At 43.0% G+C, this 26,438-nt stretch overlaps 1 protein-coding gene across 1 annotated transcript; it reads left to right on the top strand.

The window, feature by feature from the left end:
- The first annotated feature begins 10,290 nt into the window (after nt 1–10,290).
- On the top strand, nt 10,291–13,760 carry TEX48 (testis expressed 48). The gene is made up of 3 exons (XM_069472153.1): nt 10,291–11,396; nt 12,000–12,167; nt 13,305–13,760. Exons 1-3 carry the CDS (start codon nt 11,159–11,161, stop codon nt 13,406–13,408), a joined length of 510 nt encoding a protein of 169 aa, XP_069328254.1. The 5' UTR covers nt 10,291–11,158; the 3' UTR covers nt 13,409–13,760.
- Nucleotides 13,761–26,438: the final 12,678 nt, after the last annotated feature.

Here is a 26,438-nt window from a genome sequence, read left to right as displayed (position 1 = left end):
ATATATCCAGAAGAAATAAGAATATACATCCACACAAAAATTTGCAGACAAATTTTCTTAGCAGCATTATTCATAGACCCAAAATGTGGAAACAACACAGATATCCATCAACAGATGAATGGAAAAACAAAATGTGATATATCCATACTGTGGAATATTATTTGTCAACAAAAAAGAATAAGAACCAATATATGCTACAACATGGATGAACCTTGAAAACATTATGCTACATGAAAGAGGCCAGTCACAAAAGGCCACACAGTGTATGATTCCATTTATATGAAATATCCACAATAGGTATATCCATAGAAACAGAAAGTAGATTACTAGTTTTCAGGCACTGAAAGGAAGGAGAAATGGAGAATGACTGCTAATGAATGTAGAGTTTCTTTGGAGATGATGAAAATAACCAGGAATTCATTATGCTCCATGAATATGCTAAAACCATCAAATTGTACGCTTCAAAAGTGTGAATTTTATGGTATATGAATTATATCTCAATTAAGCTGTTATTTAAAAAATTGAATTTAAAAAAACAAATTAGAAAATGGACAAAAGATATGAAGAGACACTTCACCAATGAGGATGTATAGATGGCTAATAAGCACATGAAAAGATGTTCAACATCGTTAGCCATTAGGAAAATGCACATTAAAATCGCAATGAGATATTGGAACCCACCTATTAGAATGACTGTAATAAAAAATAGTGAAAAAATACTGCAGAGAATTCAGAGACATGGGACCACTCAGACACTACTGTTGGAAATGTAAAATGGTACAGTCGCTCTGGAAATTAATTTGGCAGTTTGTCTTAAAACTAAAAATGGATTTGCCATACAATCCAACAATTGTATAATAAAGCATTTTATTCTGCAGAAATGAAAACATATTTTCACTGGAAACTTGTACACAAATGTTTATAGTTACTTTATTTGTAATATCCAAAAACTAGAAACCATCCAAATAATCTTTCAATGGGTGGATTACTGTTCAGCAATAAAAAGAAGTTAACTATTGACACATGCTGAGAAAAGCCAATCTCAGAAAGATACATATATACTACATGTTTTCATTTATGTAACAGTTGCCAAATGACGTAATTATGAAGAGATTAGTGGCTTCCAGGGGTTAGAGACGGTGGGGAGAGGGATGGGTGTGGCTACGAAGGGGGAAGCACAAAGGATCCTTGGAGTGACAGTACAGTTAAGTTATCTTGATTGTGGTGGCAGTTACATGAAGCTACAAATGTGATAAAATCTCATGCAGCTGAACACACACACACACACACACACACACACGAGTACAGGAATAACTGTTGAGCTTTGAATAAGCCCTGTGGATTGTACCAATGTTACTTTTCTGGTTTTGATCTTGTAATACAGTGAGGCAAGGTGTTAACATTGGGGGAGGCTGGGTGAAGGGCCCCTGGGACCTCTGTACATTGCTTTGCAACTTCCTGTCAATTTATAAATAAAATTTTTGAAAAACCTAACTTTATCCTTATTCAAAACTTGCTCCTGTTCCTGAATTCCCTAATTTCACATCCACAGGTGTGAAAGCAAGACACACAGGCATGAGCCCAGACCCTTCCATATCCTTCATTCTCAATATCAAATAATGGTAATAAGCCACATTTATTGAGTGCTTCCTCTCTACCAGGCACTATATTTACAGCTTTCCATGGCTGGTCTAATTTATTCCTCATATCAACTCTATTATTATTTTCTTTTTAAAGATAAGGAAATTGAGAATTAGTGGGGTTAACAGCTATGGCCAAGGTTATTGCACTGAGAAAGCAGGCTTCCCACCCAGGCATTCTGACCCCAAAGCTCATGCACTGTGAAATCACCAGACTCAAAATCCACCCACTCGTCTGAGCCCAACGCCTCGGGTCAAGATTTTATTATTCTCTACTCGAACCAGAAATTAATACAGAAGCCTGCTGACCCATCTCTCCTCCCAGACCCAAGGGGGAGAAAGCAACCATACCACACATGCTTGAATGGTAAGCCACTCCAAACAGAAGGCAAGACCCCAGTTTCCTCATGCAAAGATTTTAAGTAGTTTAGCCAACTTGAACATATGTTTATTGCTGTTGGTGAAATAGCCAAGCATAGACTTACAAGGATTCGATCCCCAATATGCATTTACAATGGCACATTATATAAACTATATTAATTTGGAAATACCTGTATTGCTACCGTCACTCTCCCACTTTCTAAAGGAGTTTCATTCAAATGCTTCACACACATCTTTAACATCAGTATATTCACAGTTTTCATCTAATACGAGTTTCCAGAGTATATTATCTTCATTTCTAAGTTATTTTAAAAATAGTGCTTTTGAATCCATACATAATGCTGTTCTTGAAAAGCTGATCCTGAACTAAAAGGATCCATTTGCGTCACATCAAGAAAATTAAGGATTTTTTTAAAAATTTGCTCTGTAAGTCAGTGATTCTCACCGCTGGCTGTGAATTAAAAGCATCTGGAGAGCTTTAAAATCTAGCAATGCCTGGGCCCAGGGCCCCAAAATAGTGATTTTACTGACCTGGAGCTGGTGCTGGGAGTAGCATTTCCAAAGGTCCTCACGCGATTTTAAAGCACAGCCTGAGCTGAGCACCACCACTTATATATAGGATTAGTGTCCCCACGGTGGAAATTAGCAGCCCTTGGTTACACACAAGGATCACCTGGAAAGCTTTGTAAAGATACTGCTGCCCAGGATCCACCCCGCCACACAAAGATTAATTTATCTGCGATTGGGCCCTGGTGTTCTTCGTTTTTAAAGCACTTCCAGAGAATTTCAATTGCAGTCAGAATTGAGGACCTTCAATGTTACCACTTAAGAGTGTTGCTTTACAGGTGAGCTTTTAAAGGCTATTTAACCCATCATCAGATACTTAGGATGGTAAGGCCACATCGCTCTCCCGCATCGCCCCAGTGACCCCAAACTGTGCTGAATTTCTTTGCTTTCTTGCTTTCTTGCTGAATTTCTTTGCTTCTATTGTATCCGGTGACCTCAGTAAGCATCCAAAGATAGCACTGATTGAGAACATTTTAACCTAATTTGGCTTCCCCAAATAGTCCTTGGCTGTCCTCAATAACGGAATTGAAACAGTGCCTCCAGAAGGTTAGAGATTTTGTCAGGGCTCCAATGTAAAATGATCCCCCTTTTTCTGAAACATAGATTGGGGAGAAAATGTCACTTTATTTTTGCACATATTAACCCTTTCTCGGAGTGTTTACTACATCTAGGCACCACGTTAAATGTTTGTCTACCTGACCTCATTTCATCCTTAAAAAGTACACATACGACATGTAATTATTATTATTCCAATTTTGCAGAGGGAGAATTCGGGGCATGAAGTGCATGTGTCCAGCGGGTGGACAGAGGCAGACTGTGACCCAAGTCCAACCCCCCGCCCCGTTCTCCCCCGCTCCTTCCCTCTAGAGGGGGGCACCAGTAGTGCAAGAAACACCACACCCCTCCTCAGCGTCTCCCGGCATCTTCCACAGCGCAGCACCGTCCGTGCCCAGTGCTGTACCGCCCCCTGCTGGCAGGGCCGTCCTCAGCCTGCTTCACAAGAGGCTCCAGGACCTGTTCCCAGATGAGCAGCCTGGTGGCCAGCACAGCATCGTGGTCCCCGGACGTCCTCCCCTTCCCTGCCTCTGTGGTCCAGTCCAACCCTCCCCCATCTCCTCAACATTCCCTGGCTCCCCAGCCCTGTGACATCACAGACAGCCGCCTCCTGTCCACTCTGCAGCTGCAAGTGAGTGAGACAAGGTTAGACTTTAGCAGGAGAGAGTAATTTCTCTGTATTAAAAAGGACAAAGTCCCCACCCCTCCCAGAAACCTATTCATTCTGCTACAAGAAGCAATGACCACCCCTCCTTTCCCTTGACCCCACTGTTTCTGTCTGGGTCCCAGACTCCCCGCCTGTGCCAAACTGCCCCTACAGATCCCGAAGCCTTCCAGTGTGACCTCACTGGGGTTGCAGGAGTCCTGAAGGTCACAGCCCACCGGGGACAACCTAAGGGCCTTTCTCTTTGGTGCCTGCTTCCCTCTAGAGGGGGGCACTGGTAGTGCAAGAAACGCCCCACCCCGTCCTCAGCATCTCCCTAACATCTCGACAGCATCAGCATCCTCATTTACATTTCTTTTTGTTGTTGTTTCAAAGTATTAAGGGGGTACAAATGTTTTTGTTACATGGATACCTTGTATAATGCTTAAGTGTACCCGTTACCAGAATAGTGTTCATTGCACCCAGTATTTCTGGTTAAATGGGGAAACTGCTTCCATGGCAGTCTCTGAACAAAGCTAAAGGCTGGTATGTAAGGGGTTTGGGGAGGTGTTGAGTGCATGGAACGGTGATGTGTCAGAGGCAGGAGTGCTTAGGAGTGGCAGGCCTTTACCTGTGAAGTGTAACTACCGGCATGTGTCAGTTAGTGTCAGGAGAATGGTCACTGAGGCCAAGTTTCATTAATAGTGTAAATGGGTTTAGCACAGGTCCTGGTGATTGCCTGTTACCATGGTTACAGGGCAATCAGTATTTACCTAGGAATGTGAGAGCTTCTCTCTTTATTCTCCTTCTTTATTCTCCACCTTTTGTCTTCCTAAACCAAAGCTGCAGGAAAGACTCTCCAATATTGTCCAGATTTTCACCACTGTCATCGACTTTCCTTGAAAACACAGTTCCATTTTTTGATCTGCAGAGATCTGGTTTTCACCTTGAGTGTTATTCAGCCTGATTTCTTCTTTCTTCTTCTTCTTTTTTTTTTTTTTTTTTTTTTTTTTACCAGGTTCCACTCTCTCTGTCACCCTGGGTTCAGTGCAGTGGCATCATCATAGCTCACTGCAACCTCAAACTCCTGGGCTCAAGAAATCCTCCTACCTCAGCTTCCCGAGTAGCTGGGACTATAGGTGTGAGCCACCATGCTCGACTAATTTTTCTATTTTAGTAGAGATGAGGTCTCATTCTTGCTCAGGCTGGTCTCAAACTCCTGAGCTCAAGCAATCTTCCTGCCTCGGCCTCCCCGAGTGCTAGGATTACAGGCGTGAGCCACCGCACCCAGCCTTGTTTTTGTTTGAATCATCTGTTGCATCATTTGTTGGACCAGAGGCTTCATAAAAGCATTCAGCTCTCTGAATGACAAGAACTGACTGTTGTGAGACAATAATAATTAAAAGTATTTTAAGAAGGATCTGAACGGCTCTCCAGAATCATGATCCATGGTTTCCTAGGTATGACCATCTACTTTAGATAGCCAGGTTGCTTTTTCTTTTGGCTTAGCTACAGATTAACCTCACCTGTGGAATTAATCCAGGTACCACACGAAGTGTTATCAATGGTGCAGACCACCCTGATTAGCCAAAATAAAATCCAGAGGTAGTCTATTATCCATAATTACTTAGCTAAGGATTTTAAATTGGTCAATTGTGGGTTTTTTAAACTCTTGGTTGGCCCCAGAATGTTCTGTGAAAGTATCCCGAAGTCTAAGTTACCTATTGATTCATCTTCAATTTTGTATGTAATTTTGAATCTTTGACCAATCTACCCTCAAGAGAAAAGCTTTTGAAATAGTTTCATGTGGTGTGCTTCCTATTTTTCTTAACTTCTCAAGGCCATTTTTTAAAAATTATGAATAAGTGGGCTATTTAAATCTTCTGGTCTTTTCCATTTTGCTTTTAAACATTTTTCTCTATATTGAAGGTCAACAATGAAATGAACTAATTGGTACAAATATGATAGTCCAGGGAAATAAGTAATTAACAGAATCCTGAATTATACAGCAACTTCCTGCTGTTCTGAAATTTGGGAGATTCTAAGTATTTGCACTCAACTCTTACCCAGGGTTTAAATTCAGCCTCGCTGGGTTCACCTCCAGTGCAGGAGTTTTAGGGAGGTGTTGTGCAATGTGATTGTTATTTTCTAGAAACATGCTCCCTGCAGGAAGTTTATTTAGGCAGCCAGGGGAAGGAATGGGAAGAATATAAGTGGGTGGTAAAGATCGAGTGGAGAGAGAAAGAGAGAGGCAAAGAAAGTAGGTGTCAGAAGGTTGGAGTAGGAATAAGATCTTTCTTTTTTATTTTTCTTTCTTTCTGACGCCAGAGCACGCCAATCAAAGAAGCCCTCTATTGAATGTTTGGCATTTTTGTCTTCTCTCTTTTCTAGAGTTCCTCTTAAATCTCTAATTTTTGACATAAAAAGTTTTTCATAATGTCCATGGTAATCCTAACTCATCTAGGATTATCTAAATCATCTAAGTAATTCTAAATCATCTAGTGAAATTTGGCCATTTATAAAGATAAGCACATGAGACTACATATAGTGGGAGTGTATATGTACATGAAGCAGGAGTTTTTCCAGAAAGAAGCAGAAACTTTAATATAGTTGATACCATGACAAACAGGCAACAGTATACTACAGTGGCAAAAAGTTTGCACTGGTGTACAATGTCTTGAATCCCTTGGCCAAGCAGTGCCTAAGAGAGGCCATATGATCAATGGCCAGGACATTGCTGCCTCCAGAATAAGTAAAGCGACATTCTTTTGCAATTTAATAAGACAGAACACATGCTCATGAAGGTTTCGGGGGACCCCAGTCCAAGTTTTAGCAATTTCCTTTAGGCAAATCAGTCACCAGTTTAACAGAACTCTGGTCACTAGTTCTTGGGGCTGACTGGTGGTGCACTGTCAGACCCATGCTCCCCATTCCTTCCTTAGGAAGCCCTTCCTTCTATATTCAGCAGAGGCAAGGCAGTCGGGAACAAAGCAAAACCCCATAAGGCAAGTGTTTGTATAAGTGGATGAAGAAAATTGAAACTAAAGCAAATAGTAGAAGAATAAACAGATTAATGGCAAGGATATTTGCTAAATGGAGCATCTCCAAAACAAAACATCTAACTGCCTTATATAAATTTCTATTTGTTGATAAATCCTAGAAAAATAAAATAAATCCATTAAATAGAGCTCAATGAAATATAGTAGAGCTTAAATCATGTTGAAAAACCCACCTGGCAGCAGATCCAAAAGACTACTGGAGATTGGGGCTACAGGGACCCAGTGAGTGCCCCTCACTTGGTCCAAGGCTCCCACACAATGGGGACATCTGCATGTGTCTAGCCCACTGGATGTATCTAACCACAAGTAACAGCTTATGTGCAGGAAGTTAAAGATCAGTTAGTGGGAGGGAGAAAGATCTACTGGACACACAGTTTTTATCCAACAGTCAGAGTAAATATTTATTATAAGGTACCTATTCTGTGCTCATGCCTCTTCTGAGTGCTGGGGATACAAAAGTGAATAAAACACTTCACCTTCCTCCATGTGAGTGGGGCATTTATTTAGTATCTTGTTCACTGCTGTATCTCCAGCATCTAACAGTACCTGGCACATAGTAGGTGCTCAATAAATATATGTTAAATAAATGAAAAAAAAAAAAAAAGCTCAAGGACTAGTATCCAGACTGCTGACAACTAAATAGGCAGTTACAATACAATGTTTTCAGCAAGTATTTTTGAGCATTTACCACAAGTTAGGTAAGTAGTCACTGTACTACAACAGGCTGTGATATAAGAAAACATGGTGGGAGGTGAGTATTGTGGGATCACAAAGGAGGGACCCCTAACTCATCCCACAACTGAGAGATGGCTTCCTGTCACCACTGGGCTGAGTACTGAAGTTTGATGAGTGAAGGATTGAGGCGAGAACATCCCAGGTGGAGGGAACAGGTGTGAACAGGCTCCATTTAGTCAAATGGTGATTGGGGGAACTGCCTAAACAGCATCTCTTGTGGCTATACAGTAGTGAGTGCAACCAAGAGACCATGAGGCTGAAAAGATTAACAGTGGTGATCACAAAAGGAGTTGGATCCACAGACTGGGGGAGCCCCTGAAGGGTTCAAGGCAGAGGCGTGGTATTATGGGATTTACATAGAATCAGATAACTGTATCTTTGCTAAATGGAGCATCCCCAAAACAAAAGATCTAATTTCCCTGTGGAAGCAAATGAAGCCAATGAGAAAATTTTAGCAGTGGTCCAAGTGAGAGGTGATGGTGGCTTGTGCCATGATGAGGGAAATGGCCAGGGAGTCAGCAGACAGATTGAAGAGATACTTGGAAAGCAAAGTCAAAAGACTCATGAATGCGGGAGGATGGTAGGAGCTTGGCAGGCTTCTGGCTCTGGAGATCAAGTGAATAATAAGATCACTCTGCCAAATAGGGAACATGGGAAGAAGGCAAATAGATTTGGTTTGCAGTGGATGGGGAAGGAAAATAGCCTCAACCAGTAAACAGAGAGCAGAACTAAAATTGATTCATGAAACCATCAGAGGCAGCTTAGCACATGAGTGAGGTAAGCTGTGTCCCATGGGTTGTGATGTTCTTGACACAAAAATTACCACCCAATTCTTTACTGCCCCCAGTGCCTGCAAATGCTTTCACCCGAGACAAAAGAGGAATAAATGCTAGTTTGATAATTTACTCAGCAAACATTTATTGACTGCCCACACCATGGTAGGTACTCAGTGTCTCGAGACACTGAGAATAGAGCAATCAACCAAACAGATGGAATCCATGGCCTATAATCTAGTGACTTATAATTTATCGGGGAGAAGCAGAACCACAAATATAGTAGGTAAGTGAATTATATAGTGTTAGAAAATGATAGAGAAAAGTAAGTGGGGGAAGGGGGTTAGGAAGTGTTGGGCAAGGAAGTGCAATTTTAAATACAGTGGACAGAGAAACTCTCAGTAGAAAAGGTAGCATTTAAGCAAAAACTTGAAAGTAATGATAAAATGTAGTTATTTAAGAGAACAGCATTCCAGGCAGAGGGGAAAACAAGCACAAATTCCTGAGTTGAAAGCTTGGTGTGTTTTAAAATCTAGCAAAGAGACTGTTGTGACTTGAATGGAATTGGGGAGAGTAGCAGAACTTGAAGGCAGAGAGCTGGTAGTGGTGGTGGTGATGGTTAGGGGTGGAAAGGAGGGAAGGATGATGATTAGAGCATCTTAAGACCCAGGTAAGAACTTTGGGTTTTCATCTGAGGAATAAGGTAAACCGCTGACAGATTGGGGGGGAGGAGGAACTAAAAGAAAAAAAAAAAACTTTTGCATTTATCCCCACATGTTTACCATTTCTTATCCTCTTCATCCCTTTCTGTAGCTATGAATTCCATTTGGTATTATTTTCCTTCAATCTTTTAGCATGTTTTTATAGCCTGTGTCTCCTAAATTCAAATTCTCTTCATTTTTGATTAGCTTAAAATGTCTTCATTTTGCCTTAATTATTGAAGGATATTTTCACTGAAATGAAGTTCTGGGTTTACAAGTTCTTTTTTTCTTTCAGAACTTTTTACTTCATTGTCTTTTTTTTTCTCCATTGTCTTTTAGCATGCATTGTTTCTGATGCAAAATTAGCTGTCATTCTTGTCCTGTTTTCTCAATGTGTGGTGTCTTTATTTATTCTGGTTGCTTTTAAGATCTTATTCTTTAGTTTTTAGCTATTTGATGATAATGTGCCTTTATTTTTTTTATGTTTGGTGCTCACTGAGCACTTACATTGATTCTTTCCATCAAATTTGGAAAACGTACAGCCATTATTGCTTGAAATATTTTTGCTGACCCTCTCCTTCTGAGATATGTGCTATATACATGTCTATAAATGTATGTTAGTCAGCTTGGTAATAACCCTCAGGTCGCTCCTGCTTCCTTCATGCTTTTTAAGTCTTTTTTCTCTTTCTTGTTCAGTTTGGATAATTTCTATTGAACTTTTTTCAAGTTCACTGATTATTTCTTCTGTTTTGTCTAGTCTGTTGTTAATCCTACCCAGTATATTTTTCCTTCAGATATTGGTTCTTATAGAATTAGAATTTTGCTTTGATTCTATTTCAGAGTTTTCATTTCTTACTTCAATACTATATTTCTTCATCTATTATACCCAATTTTTCCTATCATTGGAAGTTTTGAGCAGAAGGGTAACAAAAAACATTTTAACAGAACTACCCCAACTTTTGTATTAATTATTAAGGGGGTCAAGGGTAAAAGAAACAGGGAGGCCAGTTAAGAGGGTATGGCAATAATTCAGGCAGGAGATGATGGCTCTGGCCAGGGTATAGCAGTAGAGAAAGTGAAAAGCAAGTGTCTATGAGGGAGGCAACTTACATAGTGAATTGGGTGTCGTGAGGAACACCTAACCAATACCATAATAAGAATTTTCTAAAAGGGGGTTCCACCACAAAAAGGGGAATAAGAACAGGATGTATCCAAAGATCTGGAAAGAAGACTGGGAGTAAAACATGGCCTTATCATTTGGAACCATCAGAACTAGATAGATTCTTGAAGAGACATCTAGCCTAACTTGCTCTCACTACTGATGAGGAGCACAAGACACAGAAACAAGCGTGAACTTACCCAAAGCCATAGAGCAAGTCAGTGACAAAACCAGGATTTAAACCTATAAGACTTTGTGCTTCCCCATGGGACCTAGAGCAGCTGGGATAATTTGAAGCCAATGAGGAGAATGGAACGACCATTGACTGAGCACTTATTGTATACTTAGCACCACAGGAGTCACTTTTCACGTGTTTAACCCTTTACTTCTGCAAAGTAGGCGCTGGTATTCTCATTTCCACAAGACAAAAGTGAGGCTCAAAAAAGGTAAGGAATCTACCCAAGAACATGCACCTAGAAACGGGGTAGGACACAGATCTATCTAAAACCTGAGCATGTTTATGTGCATTTCCGCATGAGCTGGGATTTCGCTATAGTTGGAGCCTATCTGGAGTCTGAATGCAGGTAAAGGACAACAATGGTTCAGCTGTGGTCTTATATTTATTTAGGAAACAGCCCTGTCCAATGAACTGGGCTCAAATTTAAGATCGGCTCATTCAACAAGAAAGCACTCCTACAGACAAAGGTGGCAGAGTAGAGGCTTCAACTCCTTTCCATGGGTAAGAAAATTTTGTATAGAATAGTAAAAATGGCAGCCTGGCAGCCTAGGGAAGCCTGGGCAGAAGGGCCTGGATCTCCTGGCCATGGCACAGCATGGAAGTTTTGGGAGAGGGGAGGAGTATTACGTCTCGGGAGAGGCTGACCCAGTGTGCCCTACACCACAGTCAATTTCCAACAAGCATCTGGAATTCAGGCCCCAACACCCATGGCCACCATTCCTTTGCCTCCCACAGCAGCCAACCAAAGTGTGGCCTGGAAGATCTTCTGTTTATGCTGCAGAGAGTGTGAGGAGTCCTGTGTCATCAGCAACTGCAATGATCCCAACCAAATCCAAGAGCATCAGCCATCAGCCCATGGTAGATACCTGATAAGAACACACTGTGTGGCCTTTCTAGATTTCAGTTTGTTCATTCCTCCCCTGCTAAGATACCTCCAGACTTCCTGCATCTTATGAGTGATAATTCCAACTTAAAATGAGGTGGGGGTTGGGTGGCTAGGTACCCAAACTAATAAACAAGAGAGTTTAAAGTCTTATACTAAAAGTGTTGTCCATGGCCTAGCAATATTAGCACCACTTGGGAGCTTGTTAGAAATGCATTTTCAGACCTGCTCCGGACCTATGGGATCAAAACCAGCATTTCAACATGATCTCCAGGTAAATTTGAATGTACATTATAGTTTGAGAAGCCCTGGACTAAAGAGTGTAAAGCCAGTGGTTAATATCCCTGCCTTTGGAGCCGTACATGCTAGTTCAAATCTCAGCTCTGCCACAGAGCTAGAAGACTAGAACTGTGATAATATCTGGAAGGAGGGGTGTTTGGGGGCATATTTTTCCTACTCCATATGATTCAACATTTCCTAACTTTTTCTATCATAGGTAGGCATTACATTCATAAATAGAAAAAAAAGTTCATGTTTTAAAATAAATACATATTTTGAATCCAACATCTGCTTATGAGGGGAAGCCCTCAGGGACAGGAGGAGGTAGATTCAGGTACATTCCCCCATACTAACCACCACTTTCCCATGTGCGCTGCTCATCTGAGCCTCCCCACCTGACCCTGCGGAATTCTCCTTGCCAGATATGCAGCTTCAGAAGAACGGGCCTGGTGGACAAAACCCCAAGCATGCTAAAGCAACCTCCTGCTTGCCTTCAGAAAAATCCCTGATCCATCCAAAACAGACAGCTTCCTTCACCAGCAGTGATTTTGAGGGTGAGTCCCAAATTGAGTTCCTAACACTGACCAGGCACCCCAGGGGAGGGGACCCCATCCTCACGACAAGGCCCCATTGATATTTGCGCTTAGCTGAGTGTGATGACAGGAGAGATGGGATCACTCCCATCTGGCAGCTGCCATCGTGTTCCAGAGCACACTGGAGACCCCAGGAGTCTAAGCCCCAACTCCGTGATTCTCCAAGCTAGGAGTTGCATGAGGAGGAGCAGGTCTACGGGGAAAAGGATACACATCCATATTTTCCTCCTAAGCCCTTGTGGCGTCATCTTGTATGTGTAACTTTCGTATGTTTGTGTGACGTCTACCTTGGCCACCAGACAGTGAGCTCCAAGAGGGCAGAGCTCCCATCAGCTTTGTTCCCTGTTGTTCCCTCCAATCCAGCCGGGTGGGTGCATGACACCTAAACAATGCCAGGAAATGCTTGTGGATTGAAAATAGTTCAGTCGGGGGTACAATGCCTCTGGGCCGTGGAAGGACAGATGCCCAATCCCAGGACAGTAGCACGGCCCAGGAAGAAGACATGCAGCCACATTGCTGAGCACTGATTCTGTGCCCAGGTGGTCTCACATAGCTCACAACCATCGCAGGAGGCCAGGCTGTAGAGAGCTAAGGATGATCCAGCCCAGTCACCTTAAGAGCTAAACCCTCCTCGCAAACAAAATCTCACCCAGAGTCCAGTTTCTATGAAATATCAAAGGGGACCTGCTCTACTTCAGTTGCGGGTATGGAGCTAGAAGTCCCACTGGCTCGCCCACCTCTCCCTCTGCCTTTGCCACCCCCACAGGGCTGAGGACCACAGAGGGGAAGGGGCTTTCCACAAGCGCACTGGAAACTGACGTTAGTGTCAGAGCCAGGATTCTACTTTCCGTGCCACTGTGCTTTGCCAGACACTCTGCCATCATTGAGGCCACCAATGTAGTACACGGCAAAACCTATTGCAAGAAACTCCTCCCTATCTCAGAGGACTTCTAAGTCCTAGGCTGGGGTCCACCTTGGCTCCCACAGGATTCGAGAATCTAAGGAATGATCAGAGATGGATACCAACAACCAGGACAGTTCATCCAAGCCTAACTCAAAGGCCTTCACCCAGCATAATTTTTTCCCTTCTCCTTTCAGATCTGTATACGCGAGCTTCCCAGAGGAATTTTTACAAGAGGAACCTAGATCGCTACTCCCAGGAGCGCTGGCCATTCCAGACGTGCTTCATTGGGAGACCCTGAGGCTTCTAGCTAACAGCACCCATGTCGCTCACTGCATATACATGGCTGCAGAAGAGCCTCCCGGAGGCGGAGAATGGAGGACGTGGAGGAGGAGGAGTGGAAGGAAGAGGAGGAGGGAGGAGAGTGGACAGGAGTCATGAAGACTGATTCAGAAACTCCCCTGGAGGAGGAGAAGATGTCTGAGCCGTCCTTGTGCCACCAGCAAGAGTAGCTCCAGCCCCCGAAAAAGCCACTGTGAGAGGATCTGCCTCTAATTAAAGTCCTTGGTCACATCAGAGGACTGGGTCCCTCTTCTTTTCCCCTTCTACTTACTAGGGAGTGTCTCTTCCAAATAATGTCTTATCATTTTTAAATATAGTGTCACATGTAACTAACCTAAAAAAAAATGATTTTGCCTTCTGGATAGCTTTGGAAATAATTTCAAACATACAGAAAAGTTGCAAGAATAATACAAAGAAGTCCCATTTACCTTTTACCCAGATTCACTAATTGTTTCTGTCTTCTCCCATTTGTTTCATCACTTTTCTCTCTCTCCCTATTTTTTCCTGAACCACTTGAGAGTGTGTTGTGCACATCATGCCCCTTGACCCCTAAAGATGTGTTTCCCAGGAACAAGCACATCCTCTTACGTAACTACAGTACAGTTATCAAAAGCAATAAATTCAGCATTGATACAATACCATTCAAATGTCATCAACTGTCCCCAAAAATGTCCGATAGCTACCTTTCACTCAGTCCAGGATCCAATCCAAGATCATGAATTGCACGTAGTTGTCATGTCTCTGTAGCCTCCTTCAGCCTGGAACAGTTCTGTCTTTGTCATTCACGAGCTTCGCATTTCTGAAGCATACGAGCATGATTGTCTTATAAAACGTCCCTTGATATGGGTTTGTCTGATGATTCCTTATTATGAGATTCACGTTTTCCATGGGCGCAGGAAGACCACGGAGGCCAGATTGTGTCCTCCCTCGTGCACTGTGTCGGGAGGCACCTGATGCAGGTAGGTGCCATTATGGGGGATGGCAGCCTAGATCACGCAGCTGAGGTGGAGCCTGCTGCTGCCTCTCTCCACCGCAAGTTCTTATTTTCCCCTTTGTAACTAAGAAGTAATTTGGGAGGGGGATACTTTGACACTCTGTGAATATCCTGTTCCTCACTAAACTTTCACCCACTAACTGAAGCATCCATAAGTGATTCTTGCCAGAATCAATTATTATTTGTCAAAGGGTGATTTTTCTAACTCTACCATTTCTTCTACATTCATTAGTTAATCCTCTACTATAAGCAAAAGCTTTCCTCCTTCTCCTTTATTTATTTATATGTTTGTTTATGCAAGGTTAGATTCATGCAATCTTTATTTTATTAAATGGTCTATAATCCATTACTACGATTTATTCTGATGTTCAAAATGCCCCAGATTTGACCAATGGAAACCCCCTTGAAGCTCACTTCTGTGACTTGACATATTCCCATCATTTTTTGGCACACGACATATTTACCCTATAATCTAAGCCCTAGAATCAGCCACTTCTTCAACGAGCCTTGGTCCTTCTTAGGGAAGAACTGTATTTAGAAACCAAGATCTTGGTGCTAGGTGTGCTCGTTGTTACTGCTTTTAGGCCTTTTCAGTGGATAGAGCTAGGAAATGCTCACACACACATAAACATGTAGCTACACATAATATATGTACACACATGGAGAACTAGGGAGGACGATAATAAAACCCAGTAGTTTATACTGATATCTCCAATCCCATCCAACACCACAGGATTTGTGCTAGTTTTTCCTCTTTGCATATTTGTAATTCCTTTCTCCAGGAAAGACCTGAATCCTATTATCCTCAATATAGTTGCTCAACTCTGGAATATACAGAGATTAGTTGCAGATCTTATTGTCTACTGATATAAGACTTACAGCCAAAAACTGCCCTCAAAAATTGCTGAGTTACTTTTTTTTCTCATCATAGTTATTTTAGTCATTTGAAATACAGTTGGTACATTGACTCCTGTTTGTATTTAATTTTAGGACATTTTTCCTCCCATCTTCGTTGATTTTCTTGTTTTACTATATAAAACATTCACCTGGTTCCAAAAGTCAAAATAATACAAAAAGTTACAGGCACAGAAGTGTCACTTTCCCCCCAAACTCTTCCACCCTGTTCTCGCACATAATGGTTTCTGGTTTATTCTTCCTGTTTCTTTTTACAAAAATAAGCAAATACATAAATAGTTTTTATTTCCCCTTCTTTCTTACACAAAAGGCGGCATACTATAGAAACTATCTTCTACTTAGGTCTTTTTAACTTAATATATCCTGGAAATCACTTTTTATGAATTCACAGAGATCTTCATTCTTTTTATGCATTGCTTAGTTCTGCTCTGTGTGGCTGGCTCATAGTTTATTCAACCACTCTCCTCTACACGGGCATTTAGATTATTTTCAATATTTTGCAATTATAGATGATGCTGCAATGAATAACCTTGTGTGCACATACTTTGTGTTTGGATGATGTACCTTTAGCTCTAATTCCTAAGCATGAATTTTTCGGCCAAACAGAAAAAACATACATAAGTTTGTTAGATGTTGCCAAATTCTCTTCCATAAGAGTTGCGTATGATATCTGAGAGTACCTGTCTCCCCATACTTTCAGCAACTTCTTAACTTCTGCCAGTCTGATAGGTGAGAAATGGTATACCACCTTATCCTTTCTAATTTTATATAATTGTGCTTTCTTCCACTTTTTCTTTTTTTTTTATTTTTAAAAATCTTTTTTAACGGAGTATTTCAAATTGTTGAAGCCCGTAGTGTACTCCCCAATTCACTTTCTTTCTTTCCCAGATATAACCACTACCTTAAATTTGTACTTATTATATCATAAATATTTTTATAGCTTTATCATAATTAATAATATATTTATGTGTAAATTTATATTTAAAATATATTTTCACCATCCATTAACAATATATTACATGTTTTGTATGTTTTTAAAAATTCTATTCTGTATATATAAATTTTGGTACATTTTAAAATATTGTCTGCTGTACATATAATTTTGATTGTTTTTTTCCTAAGTTCTATGTTATTTTATATCCATTTTCTCCTGCTGATGGACATTTAAGTTGTTTCCAACTTTTTCCTATTATACTTAGGCCTCGGTGCTCTCAAATTGAACATAAACAATTTCACACCACATCAACATCAAACAAAGCCATCTGTGACTGTGATAGGTGAGGAAAAAAAGCAGAGTACTGTATCATCATGTTTGAATATAGACAAAAATATGCACGTTGTTTAAACAGCAAAAATGACCAAACCCACCTCTACCCTGGCTAATCTGAGTGCTGCTGCGTCTTTACCAAGTACAGCTTTAGATTCATTCTTCCTCCTTTTAGATAAGATTTAACAAAATGCTCAATCATACAATTATTCCACCTCGGACAGCATCCAATTCAGAGCAAAGCCAGCCACACTTCTTAAGCCCTAACTCCTATCAGCTAACACAAGCCCAGCTCCACAGCAAGCCTTTCCAGCACCCTCTTACTGAGATGCCTCCTAGTGTACCGTAGTGAGTGACTCAGCACAAGCAATCAACCCAAATTGTTCAACTGTTACTGAAAGTTCTGCCGTTGTCCCCACTTGTCCCCAGGGCTGCATCAGAAGAACAAGGACAAGTGGTTTGAGGAGAATCAAAGAGAAATTTATTAATTTGCTGGCAAATGAGGAGGTTGGCATACTCCTCTCTCAAAGTACCAACGTCCTGCCTCTGAGCAAAAGTACGGAGCTTTTAAAGGTTCTGATTAATCTCACAATCCCATCTTCAGCTAAGACAATCTCGTGACCTCCTACCAGGGCAATTCCCCCAGCCATCTCCTGTGGCACAAAGAATAAAGGACACTCTCCTGCCCCCCCCCCCCAACCACTGGCTTGAGGCAGGGATGTATGTTTTAGTTCTCAAAAAGGGTGAGGGGGTCTTGAAGAGACAGAAAACATTTTTACCCTTTTTCAAGCGCCATTCTCTCTGTTACATAACCAAGGAATGTCCCCAGTGGCCCCTGGCTGTAGAGCACTCCTTCCGCTTTTTCTTGATTAAGCTACAGAGTATTTCTATTTTGTTATTTTTTTTTAATTTTGATTTATTAATTTGATCTACTGTTTTTCTATACTCTAGAAATTTCTGTTTTAAATCTTATATATTCTTTTGGTCACTTTGTTGTTCTTTTTCTAGCTTTTTGAATTGGTAATTTATTTCATTCTCTTATTTTCTTGATACAAGCATTTAAAGACTGTACAGAAAACAGAATAATGACCCCCCCCCTAAAAAAAAAGACATGTTTTCATCCTATTCCTGGGAACCCGGGAACATGTTACTTTACTTTGCAAAAGGAGATTGAGGTTGTAGATACAATGAAGGTTGCTACCCAGTGATCTTGAGATAGGAGATCACCCCCAATATCTGGGTGGGCCATATCTAATCACATGGGGACAATCTGCAGCCCAGCTCTGGGGCAGGTTTCTGCCACCACAGCACAGAGGCCAGGACAGGAGGGGAGGTGGCAGCAGGTAATGCCCCAGCATTCCCTTCCTAGTGGAGAAGGAGCTAAATTGGTACAAGCCACTCGTAAGGCGATTTGACAGTATCAACCCTGAGCCTTTAAAGTGCCTCAGCCTCGGAACCACCCTCACTCTGCCATTCACTAGCTGTGTCACCTTGGCCAAGATACCTAACAAACTCTCTGTGCCTCAGTTTTCTCAACTGTAAATGGACACAGTAATGGTATCTCCCTGTGGCAGAGTGGAATGTTGGCCCCAATTCTCCACCCATCTTTGCCATATCCTGTCATGTGACTTGCTTGGCCAATGGAAACTTAGCAGATGAGACACAGCAGGGGCTTAGAAATGTGTTTTCATGGCGGGGCTTGCTGCGTCTTGCCACTAGCACGCCCACGAGAAGAACATGCCTGGCTAGCCTACGGATCCAAAAGGGATAAAAGATACACAAGGCAGAACATTCCAGCAGACCTGATAGGCACAGGAGACAGCATGACACTGTGGACAAAGGGACGGACCACGGGGGAGAGGGTCAGGAGACGTCCTCCCTCCTCCCTGTCTTTGTGGGCCAGCCCAACACCCCCCCATCTCCTCAACATTCCCTGGCTCCCCAGCTCTGTGACATCACAGACAGCCTCCTGTCCACTCCCGCTGCAGGTGAGTGAGGCAAGGTTAGACCTTAAGAGCAGGAGGCGGTAATTTCTCTGTATTAGAAGGAACAATGTCCCCACCCATCCTGGACAGTTACTCACTTTGCTACAAGCAATGACCACCCCTCATTTGCCTTGACCCCACTGCTTCTCTCTCTGTGTCCCAGATTCCCCACCTGTGCTGAGCTGCCCCTACAGATCCAGAAGCCTCCCTGTTGACCTCACTGATCTTTCTTCTTCTGACCAGAGTGCCGTGGAGTCACTAGAGACCTGAAGCTCGCAGCCCACTGGGGACAACTCAAGGGCCCTTCTCTTTGGCTCTTCCCTCTAGAGGGGGGCACTGGTAGTGCAAGAAACACCCAACCTGGCCACAGCCAGCATTTCTCCTGCATCACGGTCCTTTATGTCATTAAGCGCTTACTGTGTGCCAGACAGCACGCCAAGCACTTGACATCTTTATGTCACCCAATCCTCACAACAACAGTCTTGGGTAGGTTTTACCACCCCATTGTACAGACTGGAAAACTGAGGTTCAAGGAGGTTAGATTGCTCTAAATTACACAGCAAGGTGCAGCAGGAATTAGGATCTCAAGTCCATTTAAGAAAAAAAAGAAAAAAAAGTGTGCTCTGCTCTGCCGAGCTTCAGATGGAGCCTTTCCACGTAAAACCACCTGCCATCAACTCTCGGAGGACAAGGCAGTTCTGATCGTCTCATTCTGGAAGTGTGTGGACAGCACAGGCTCTGGCGTCAGACAAAATTACATTAAAATCCCAGCTGCTCCTCTCGCAGCTGCAATACCTGAACAAGTCACCTTCCTGACACTCAGCTCCCTCCAGCTGGAAACTGGGACAAAGTCCTGCCTTGTAGAGTGGAGATGAAAATGAAATGAGCTCACAGATGTCAGGGACCCGCCCAAGATGCTCAGCGAGTGTCAGTGTTCTTGACACCAGGCCTGTTTTTCTTCCCATTAACTTCTATGATCGAAGTCACAGAGGAGAATGAAGAAGTCCTGAATGAAGATGTTTCTATCCATTTCTATGAGCAGGGAAATCCGTTCATAGAAGGGAAAATGAGGCATAGGATTGAGGATACTGTTGTCCAACAGTCAGCTTCCAGTCTGGTTGTGACATTCCTTGCTGCTCCCTGGTGACAGCACCCACTTGTACCCAGGACCAAAGTGGGATAAATACAGCTTCCTCCAACCACGCCACAAATGTCTATTAACTGCCTCCCCTATGCCCTGCACTGGGGACCCAGCAATGAACACAGAAGACTCCCTGCCTTCGTGGGTTTACCGAAGAGAAGAGAACGCATGCAAAGAAATAAATTCTAGGCTGTGACAAGGGCTGCAGAGAAGAATGAGGGGGTGAAGGGCTATGGGAGTGCTAGGAGGGTGAGGGACTTGAACAGTGAGGATAAATAGAAAAAATTAAACAGGTGAACAGGCCGGAGAAGGCCTCACCAGAAAAGAGGGCCTTTGAGCAAAGCTTGAAGGAAGAGAGCGAATGAGTCTCGTGGATCTCTGAGGAAAGAGCTTTCCAGACAGAAGGTGGAGCAAAGGCAAGGAGAGCTGTGGGCCTGGGGCAGCAGGCAAAGTGAGGATTTGATTAGCAGTTTTGTCAAGAGAGGCCCAGGGAGGGACTGTGGCTTTCATTCTGCATGTGGGAAGCCACTGGGAGGTTCTGGGCAGAGGTGTGGCATGATGTGCGCGCTCAGAGGATTCGGCTGTGTTGACGCTAATGGAGAACAGGGAGACCAGCTGGGAGCCGTGGCAGTAATCCAGGTGGGAGAGGGTGGTGGCTGGGACCAGGCAGTAGCCCTGGAGGGACCCAAGGATGAGGCCAGGGAATGAACTCAGTGTGCTGTGACTGATACACGACCACCATGACGGAAATTTCCAGAGTGGAGCTTTGGCCACAGGGAAAGGGGAGCAAGAGCGGGAGACGGCCAGGGCCCAGAAGAGAGAAAGGAGGCCGGGAATAAGATGGACTTCCAACCTCAGGCCATGAGAGCTGGACAGATCCTTGCAGGGATGATGTAGCCTCTACTCGCCTCCTGTTGCAGATGGGGAGCCCAGGTCCAGAGACAGGCATGGGCTGGCCCAGAGCCACACAGCAAGTTAGTGGCAATGCCGGGACTGGAACCAGCAAGACTGAGCATCATGATCATGCTCCCGCGGGACCTGGGCCCAGCTGGAATAAACCGGAGCCAATGACCACACGGGAAGACAAGCCCAGTGAGCACTTCGGGGCACTGACCATCAGAGCCGCCAGCTTATATACAGTTCAACATTCATTCCTCTAAGGTGGTGTGACTATTCCCATTTTCAGGATAAGACAAGTAAGGCTCCAACAGATCACAGAACAGCCCAAGAGCACACACACCTAGAAAGCAGAAAGTAAATCTGACCCTAAACACGAGCTTATCTGTATAGGCCACTGCCACAGGACCTGGAAAGACGAGACTGGCATTTACCAGCCACAGTCTTACGTTCATCTAGTAAACAGCCCTGCCCAGAGAACTGTGCCGGCCCCTACGCTCTGCTGATTCAAGAAGGTGCCCCTGCAGATAAAGGCTGGCAGAGTAGAGGCTCCCAGTCCTTTCCTCAGGTAGGAGAAACCTGCACAGTAGAAGGACTGGCCCTCAGAGACGCAGGCCCAGGCAGGTGGGCCTGGACCTGCCAGGCACAGGGAGCCACAGAAGGTTGGGGAGAGGGGAGGGCCCAGTATGACCCAGTGCTTCAATAACAATGGGCTTCTGGGATGGGGGCTGCAGGATTGGGGCTGTGCCTGAATGCCCTTTCCTCCTCCCGCGGCCCACCGAAACATGGCGGCCAAGATCTTCTGTTGTTGCTGCAAAGCTAATGAAGGGCCTCCTACCGCTGTTGGCTCCAGGAATCAAAGAATGTCGCAGCAGCAGCATCCACGGTCCTTGAGTAGGTTCCAGACATGGGTGTGAGGTAGCTGGCAAGAACATCTGAGTTATTCCTCTGGGCCTGGCTCCCCAGCCACTGCCGGCTGGGACACTCAGATTCCTTCCAGCCTTTTGAGGGTGTGGAAGGGAAGTAGTTCCTCAAGCCTGTAACGACACAGCCTAAAGACTGCATCAGTTAGTAGGTATTAGATATTAGTTGAAAGCACAGGCTTCAGTCCTGCATAGCAGTTTAAATTCTGCCTCAGCCACTTACTGAGCTTAAACATGTCACTAACACTCCCCCTCTAAGCCTCAGCATCCTTCTCTGCAAAATGGGGGTAACGATAAGATATTGCCTACTTTGCAGGTCGTTAGGAGGATGAAGTGAGGCAACGTATGTAAGTGCCTAGACTATGGCCCGACACGAAGGCACTCAACAAATGGTAACTGTGTACACGAATTAGTAAGGATCAGCGCGCTACACTGGGTAACAAGTAAACTCTAAAATCTCAGTTGCTTGCCCTAGTTTCAGGGCATTCTTAGCTCATACATGGGGTCTTTTCTTAAAGCCATGAATGATTTGAGCAATCCCCGGGCAGGATCTGACCAAGACTGGTGACTCACACATCACTCAGAGCCTGATCCCAGGGTAAGTTTTTTCCTTCATTCTTTCAGGTCTAAACAAAAATTCTCAGCGAAAAAGTTTGCCGAGGAAACACCCAGGCCTCCCCACTGACAACCGGATGATGCTCAAAGTGTTTACCCTTGGGCAACCCTGAGCATGCTAGCCAGCAGCACCCACGCGGGTCCCTAAGGCTACGCAGCTGCTGGAGCGCTCCCCGCAGGAAGAAGGTGATGGCCAGGAGTCATGAAGACTGATTCAGAAACTCCCCCGGAGGAGGAGAAGACGTCTGAGCCATCCTGGTACCACCAGCAAGAGTGGCTCCAGCTCCTGAAAAGCTACCCCGGGAGGAGCTGCCCCCAATTAAAGTCCTTGCTTGCATCAGACGACCGCGTCCCTCCTCTTTTCCCTTTTCCCAGCCCTACTTCTGAGATTCCTACGAACGTGGAGCAACTGGAAAGAAATGTGGTTTTATCATTTTAAAACATTCTGTCGGTCACTCCTAACCAACGTAACAAGCAAATGCTTAGGAGAGGCCAGTTAGTGTAACAGGCAGCTACAAATGGATGCTGTAGTAAATGTCCAGAGCTTGAGGGCACAATTCTGCTGGCCTACTATGTGACTCCCTGTGACACTCAGGGCCATAGGGAACAGTGGGGGCAGGTTGTGCAAAACTCTGCGATCTGCAGCCCTAGAGTTGTGCAGTGCGTAGCCAGTGCAGATGTGCAGTGCTGCTCGTGCTGAAACACCCTGGACCCACCCTCTAGCCCAGATTCCTCTCATCCTATGCCTTCCTCACCACCTCCCATGCCAACGTCCCACTTTCCTCCCCAGCAAACCCCAGGTTCCTCATGTCTTGGAACTGCTTCTGCAACAACTACAGCAGGTGCTTTGCACATAAAAGATGCTCCTTCAATGTCACTCCCTGCTTTGATAGTTTAGAAACCCCTTCACAGAAGGGATACAAAGAGTCTCCCATCTTGTGACTTTTTCAAAGGGCTCTAAGCCTTAGAGTGGAATCTTTCTTGGAAGGATTTTTAAATAATAATGATAAAAATAAGCATGGAAGCCACAACTGGATTTACTTCTCATATGGCCGACTAGCTTATAAGAGAAAAACCCTCCTACTGAGGGCCATTTAAAGAGCTTTTGGTTTCGGGGGTTTTGTTTGTTTGTTTGTTTTCTTAAATATGTTTGGATGCATCAGAGAGCTACCAACATAGTCAGGACTTGAGGGGCCAAGATCCTGGAGAGAACGGAAGTACAGAGAGAGGACATGGACACTGAGACCTGATCCCCTCAAGGCACCTGCCAAGTCCTAAACAGAGTGCATCAGGCTAAACAGCTGAGCAGCACTTTCAACAGTCTCGCAGCTCGGGGGAACAAAAATTGGAGGTTCAGGGCTCACTGTGAAGGAGGAATCCTCGTTTAAAAAAAAACTTTTTTTTAAATAGGTTTTCAGCTAACCCCTGAAGGGCTATACCCTGAGAGTAAGGGATAACCAGAAATAGACCAGCTCTCACAAAGGTAAGCCCAAGGTCAAATCTATCTCAATCCTACTTTTCCCAGAAGCAGGTGTAAATCCTCTCTGAAGGAAGATCTAGAGCCTTGTAAATCTCTTCAATTTTTAAGTTAAAAAAAAGTCTAGCATTCACTAAAAAACTAGCAGGAATATCAAAAGATAAGATCAACTGACTGGAAAGCAAAAGAAAAACAAAGAAATCTACAGAAGACTGAATATTGGAGTCAGCAGACAGAACTTTAAAATAAGTACATTTAGGCCAGGTGCAGTGGCTCACACCTGTAATCCCAGCACTTTGGGAGGTCAAGGTGGGAGGAGCACTTGAAGCCAGGAGTTCGAGAGTAGCCTGGGTAACATAGAGAGACCCCATCTCTACAAAAATTAAAAATTAGCCAGGCATGCTAGTGCATGTCTGTAGTCCCAGCTGCTTGGGAGGCTGAGGCAGGAAAATCGCTTGAGCCGAGGAGTTTGGGGTTACCATGAGCTATGATCACACCACTGCACTTCAGCCTGGGCAACAGAAGAGAACTATCTCTAAAAATAAAATAAGTGCAATTAAATATTGAGGAAAACGTATAAGATGGATAATTTCATCTGAGAACTGGAAACTATTTAAAATATTAAATAAAAATTATAGAACTGAATATCACAATAGATGAAATTAAGAACTCAATTGACAGGATTAAACACAAATGACGGCAAGAGTAATGGAGGCCAGGCATGGTGGCTCACATCTGTAATCCCAGCACTTTGGGAGCCCCAGGCAGGAGGACAGCTTGAGGCCAGGAATTTGAGAGCAGCCTGGGCAAAACAGCAAGACCCCATCTCTACAAAAAATTAGCCAGGCATGGTGGCATGCACCTATAGTCCCAGCTACCTGGGAGGCTGAAGTGGGAGGATTGCTTTAGGCCATCAGTACAGAGGTTGCAGTGAGCTATGATCAAGCCATGCCACTGTGCTCCCACCTGGGTAACAGAGTGAGACACTGTCTCTAGGAAAAAAAGAAAAAGAAGAAAAAGATTAATGAAGTAGAAGATAAGTCAGCTGAAAATATGCAGATTGAATCACAAAGAGCCAAAGAACCAAAAGAGTGGAAAATAAGAAAAGTCTTAGAGACATAGTGAAAAGGTCTAACGTATATCATTAGTGTCCTAAAAGGAGATGAAAGAGAAGGTAGAAGCTATGATGAAAGATATCATGTCACAGGTTCAAGACTTGCTACAGACCCTAAGCTACAGCTAGGCACATCAGAATACAACTGCTGAAACCCAAAGCAAAACGAAAATTTTAAGAGTAACAACAGAACTGATAGCTGACTTCTCAACAGAAACAATGGAAACCAATGACATCTTCAAAGGGTTAAAAGAAAATAATAATGAAACCAATCACATCTTCGAAGGGTTGAAAGAAAATAACTATACTAACCTAGAATTCCTTACTTACTAAAAATATCTCTCAAAAATAAAAACAAAATAGATAATTTTTCAGCAAACAAAAAACTGAATTTGTCACAAGATCAGCACTGGAAGGAAAATACTAAAGGTGTTTGTAAATATACCGTATTAAAGAAAAGTTCTAAAGTGAGTCCCAGGAGAAGGATCCTAGATCAATGCATAGAAATACAGGAAGGGATAAAGAGTATTAAAGAAGTAATAAATAAAGAGTAATAAAAGGTAACGTAAATAAATCTAAATGAATATTGACTGTATAAAGCATTAATAAGAATGTCTGTTATGACTTAAAATACAGAGAAAATTGAAATCCCTGGCAAGACTAGCACAATAGGCAGAGAGGAGAAAGAGCTGTATGGTTTTTGGGTTGTCCAGGAAACGGCAGACGTAATTACTTTAATGGACTTCACTAGGTTAAGGTTGCTTGTTGTATTCTAGGTAACTGCTAAAAGAAAAGTATACTTCATAGGCTAATAAAGGAGAAATTACCCCCCCCCCAAAAAAAACCCTTAATCCAAAAGAAGGAAAAAAAAAAGACAAAAAAGAAAAGCACACAGAAAAGGGGACCAATAGAGAGTAAACAGACAATACATTCAAGCCCAAATCTATCAGTAAATACATCAGACACAATGTAGTAAACACTCTGATTTAGAAGAGACTGAATTTCAAAAACAAAAAGGCAAATCCTATATGCCTATAAGGGTGGCACCTTAAATAAAGAAATGCAGGTAGGTTGAAAGTAAAAGGATGAACAAAGTCATACTAGGTAATCACTAATCACAAGAAAGCTAATCCTCTCAGTAAACTAGAATAGAGAGGGAACTTCCTCAACTTAATATAGAATATCTATGAAAAAAACCTATAGCTAACATTATATTTAATGGTGAGAAACTAGAAGCTTTCCCACTAAGATCAGAAACAAAGTAAGAATGTTCCCTCTCCCCACTACTTTTCAACATCATGCTGGAAGTCCTAGCTAATACAGTAACACAGGAAAACGAAATAAAAGGTATACAGATTAGGAAGAAAGAAATAAAACTGTCTTTGAAGACAAGATGATCGTCTCATCAACAAAAGAATCAACAAAGAAACTCCTAGAACTAATAAGTTATTATAGCAAGGAGGTAAAATACAAGGCTAATAAACAAAAGTTGATCACTTTCCCATATACTAGCAACGAACAAGTGGAATTTGAAGTTAAAAACACAATACCATTTATATTAGTATAACTATAACACCACTTTGGTATTATAATACCAAAAAATGAAATAGGTATAAATCTAACAAAATATGTACCAGGTCTGTATAAGGAAAAATACAAAA

This window comes from Eulemur rufifrons, chromosome 7 (assembly GCF_041146395.1).
Source record: "Eulemur rufifrons isolate Redbay chromosome 7, OSU_ERuf_1, whole genome shotgun sequence".
In the NCBI taxonomy this organism is placed as follows: Eukaryota; Metazoa; Chordata; class Mammalia; order Primates; family Lemuridae; genus Eulemur; species Eulemur rufifrons.
The sequence above is the reverse complement of the archived record's forward strand: the minus strand, read 5'-3'. Positions and strand labels throughout refer to the sequence as shown.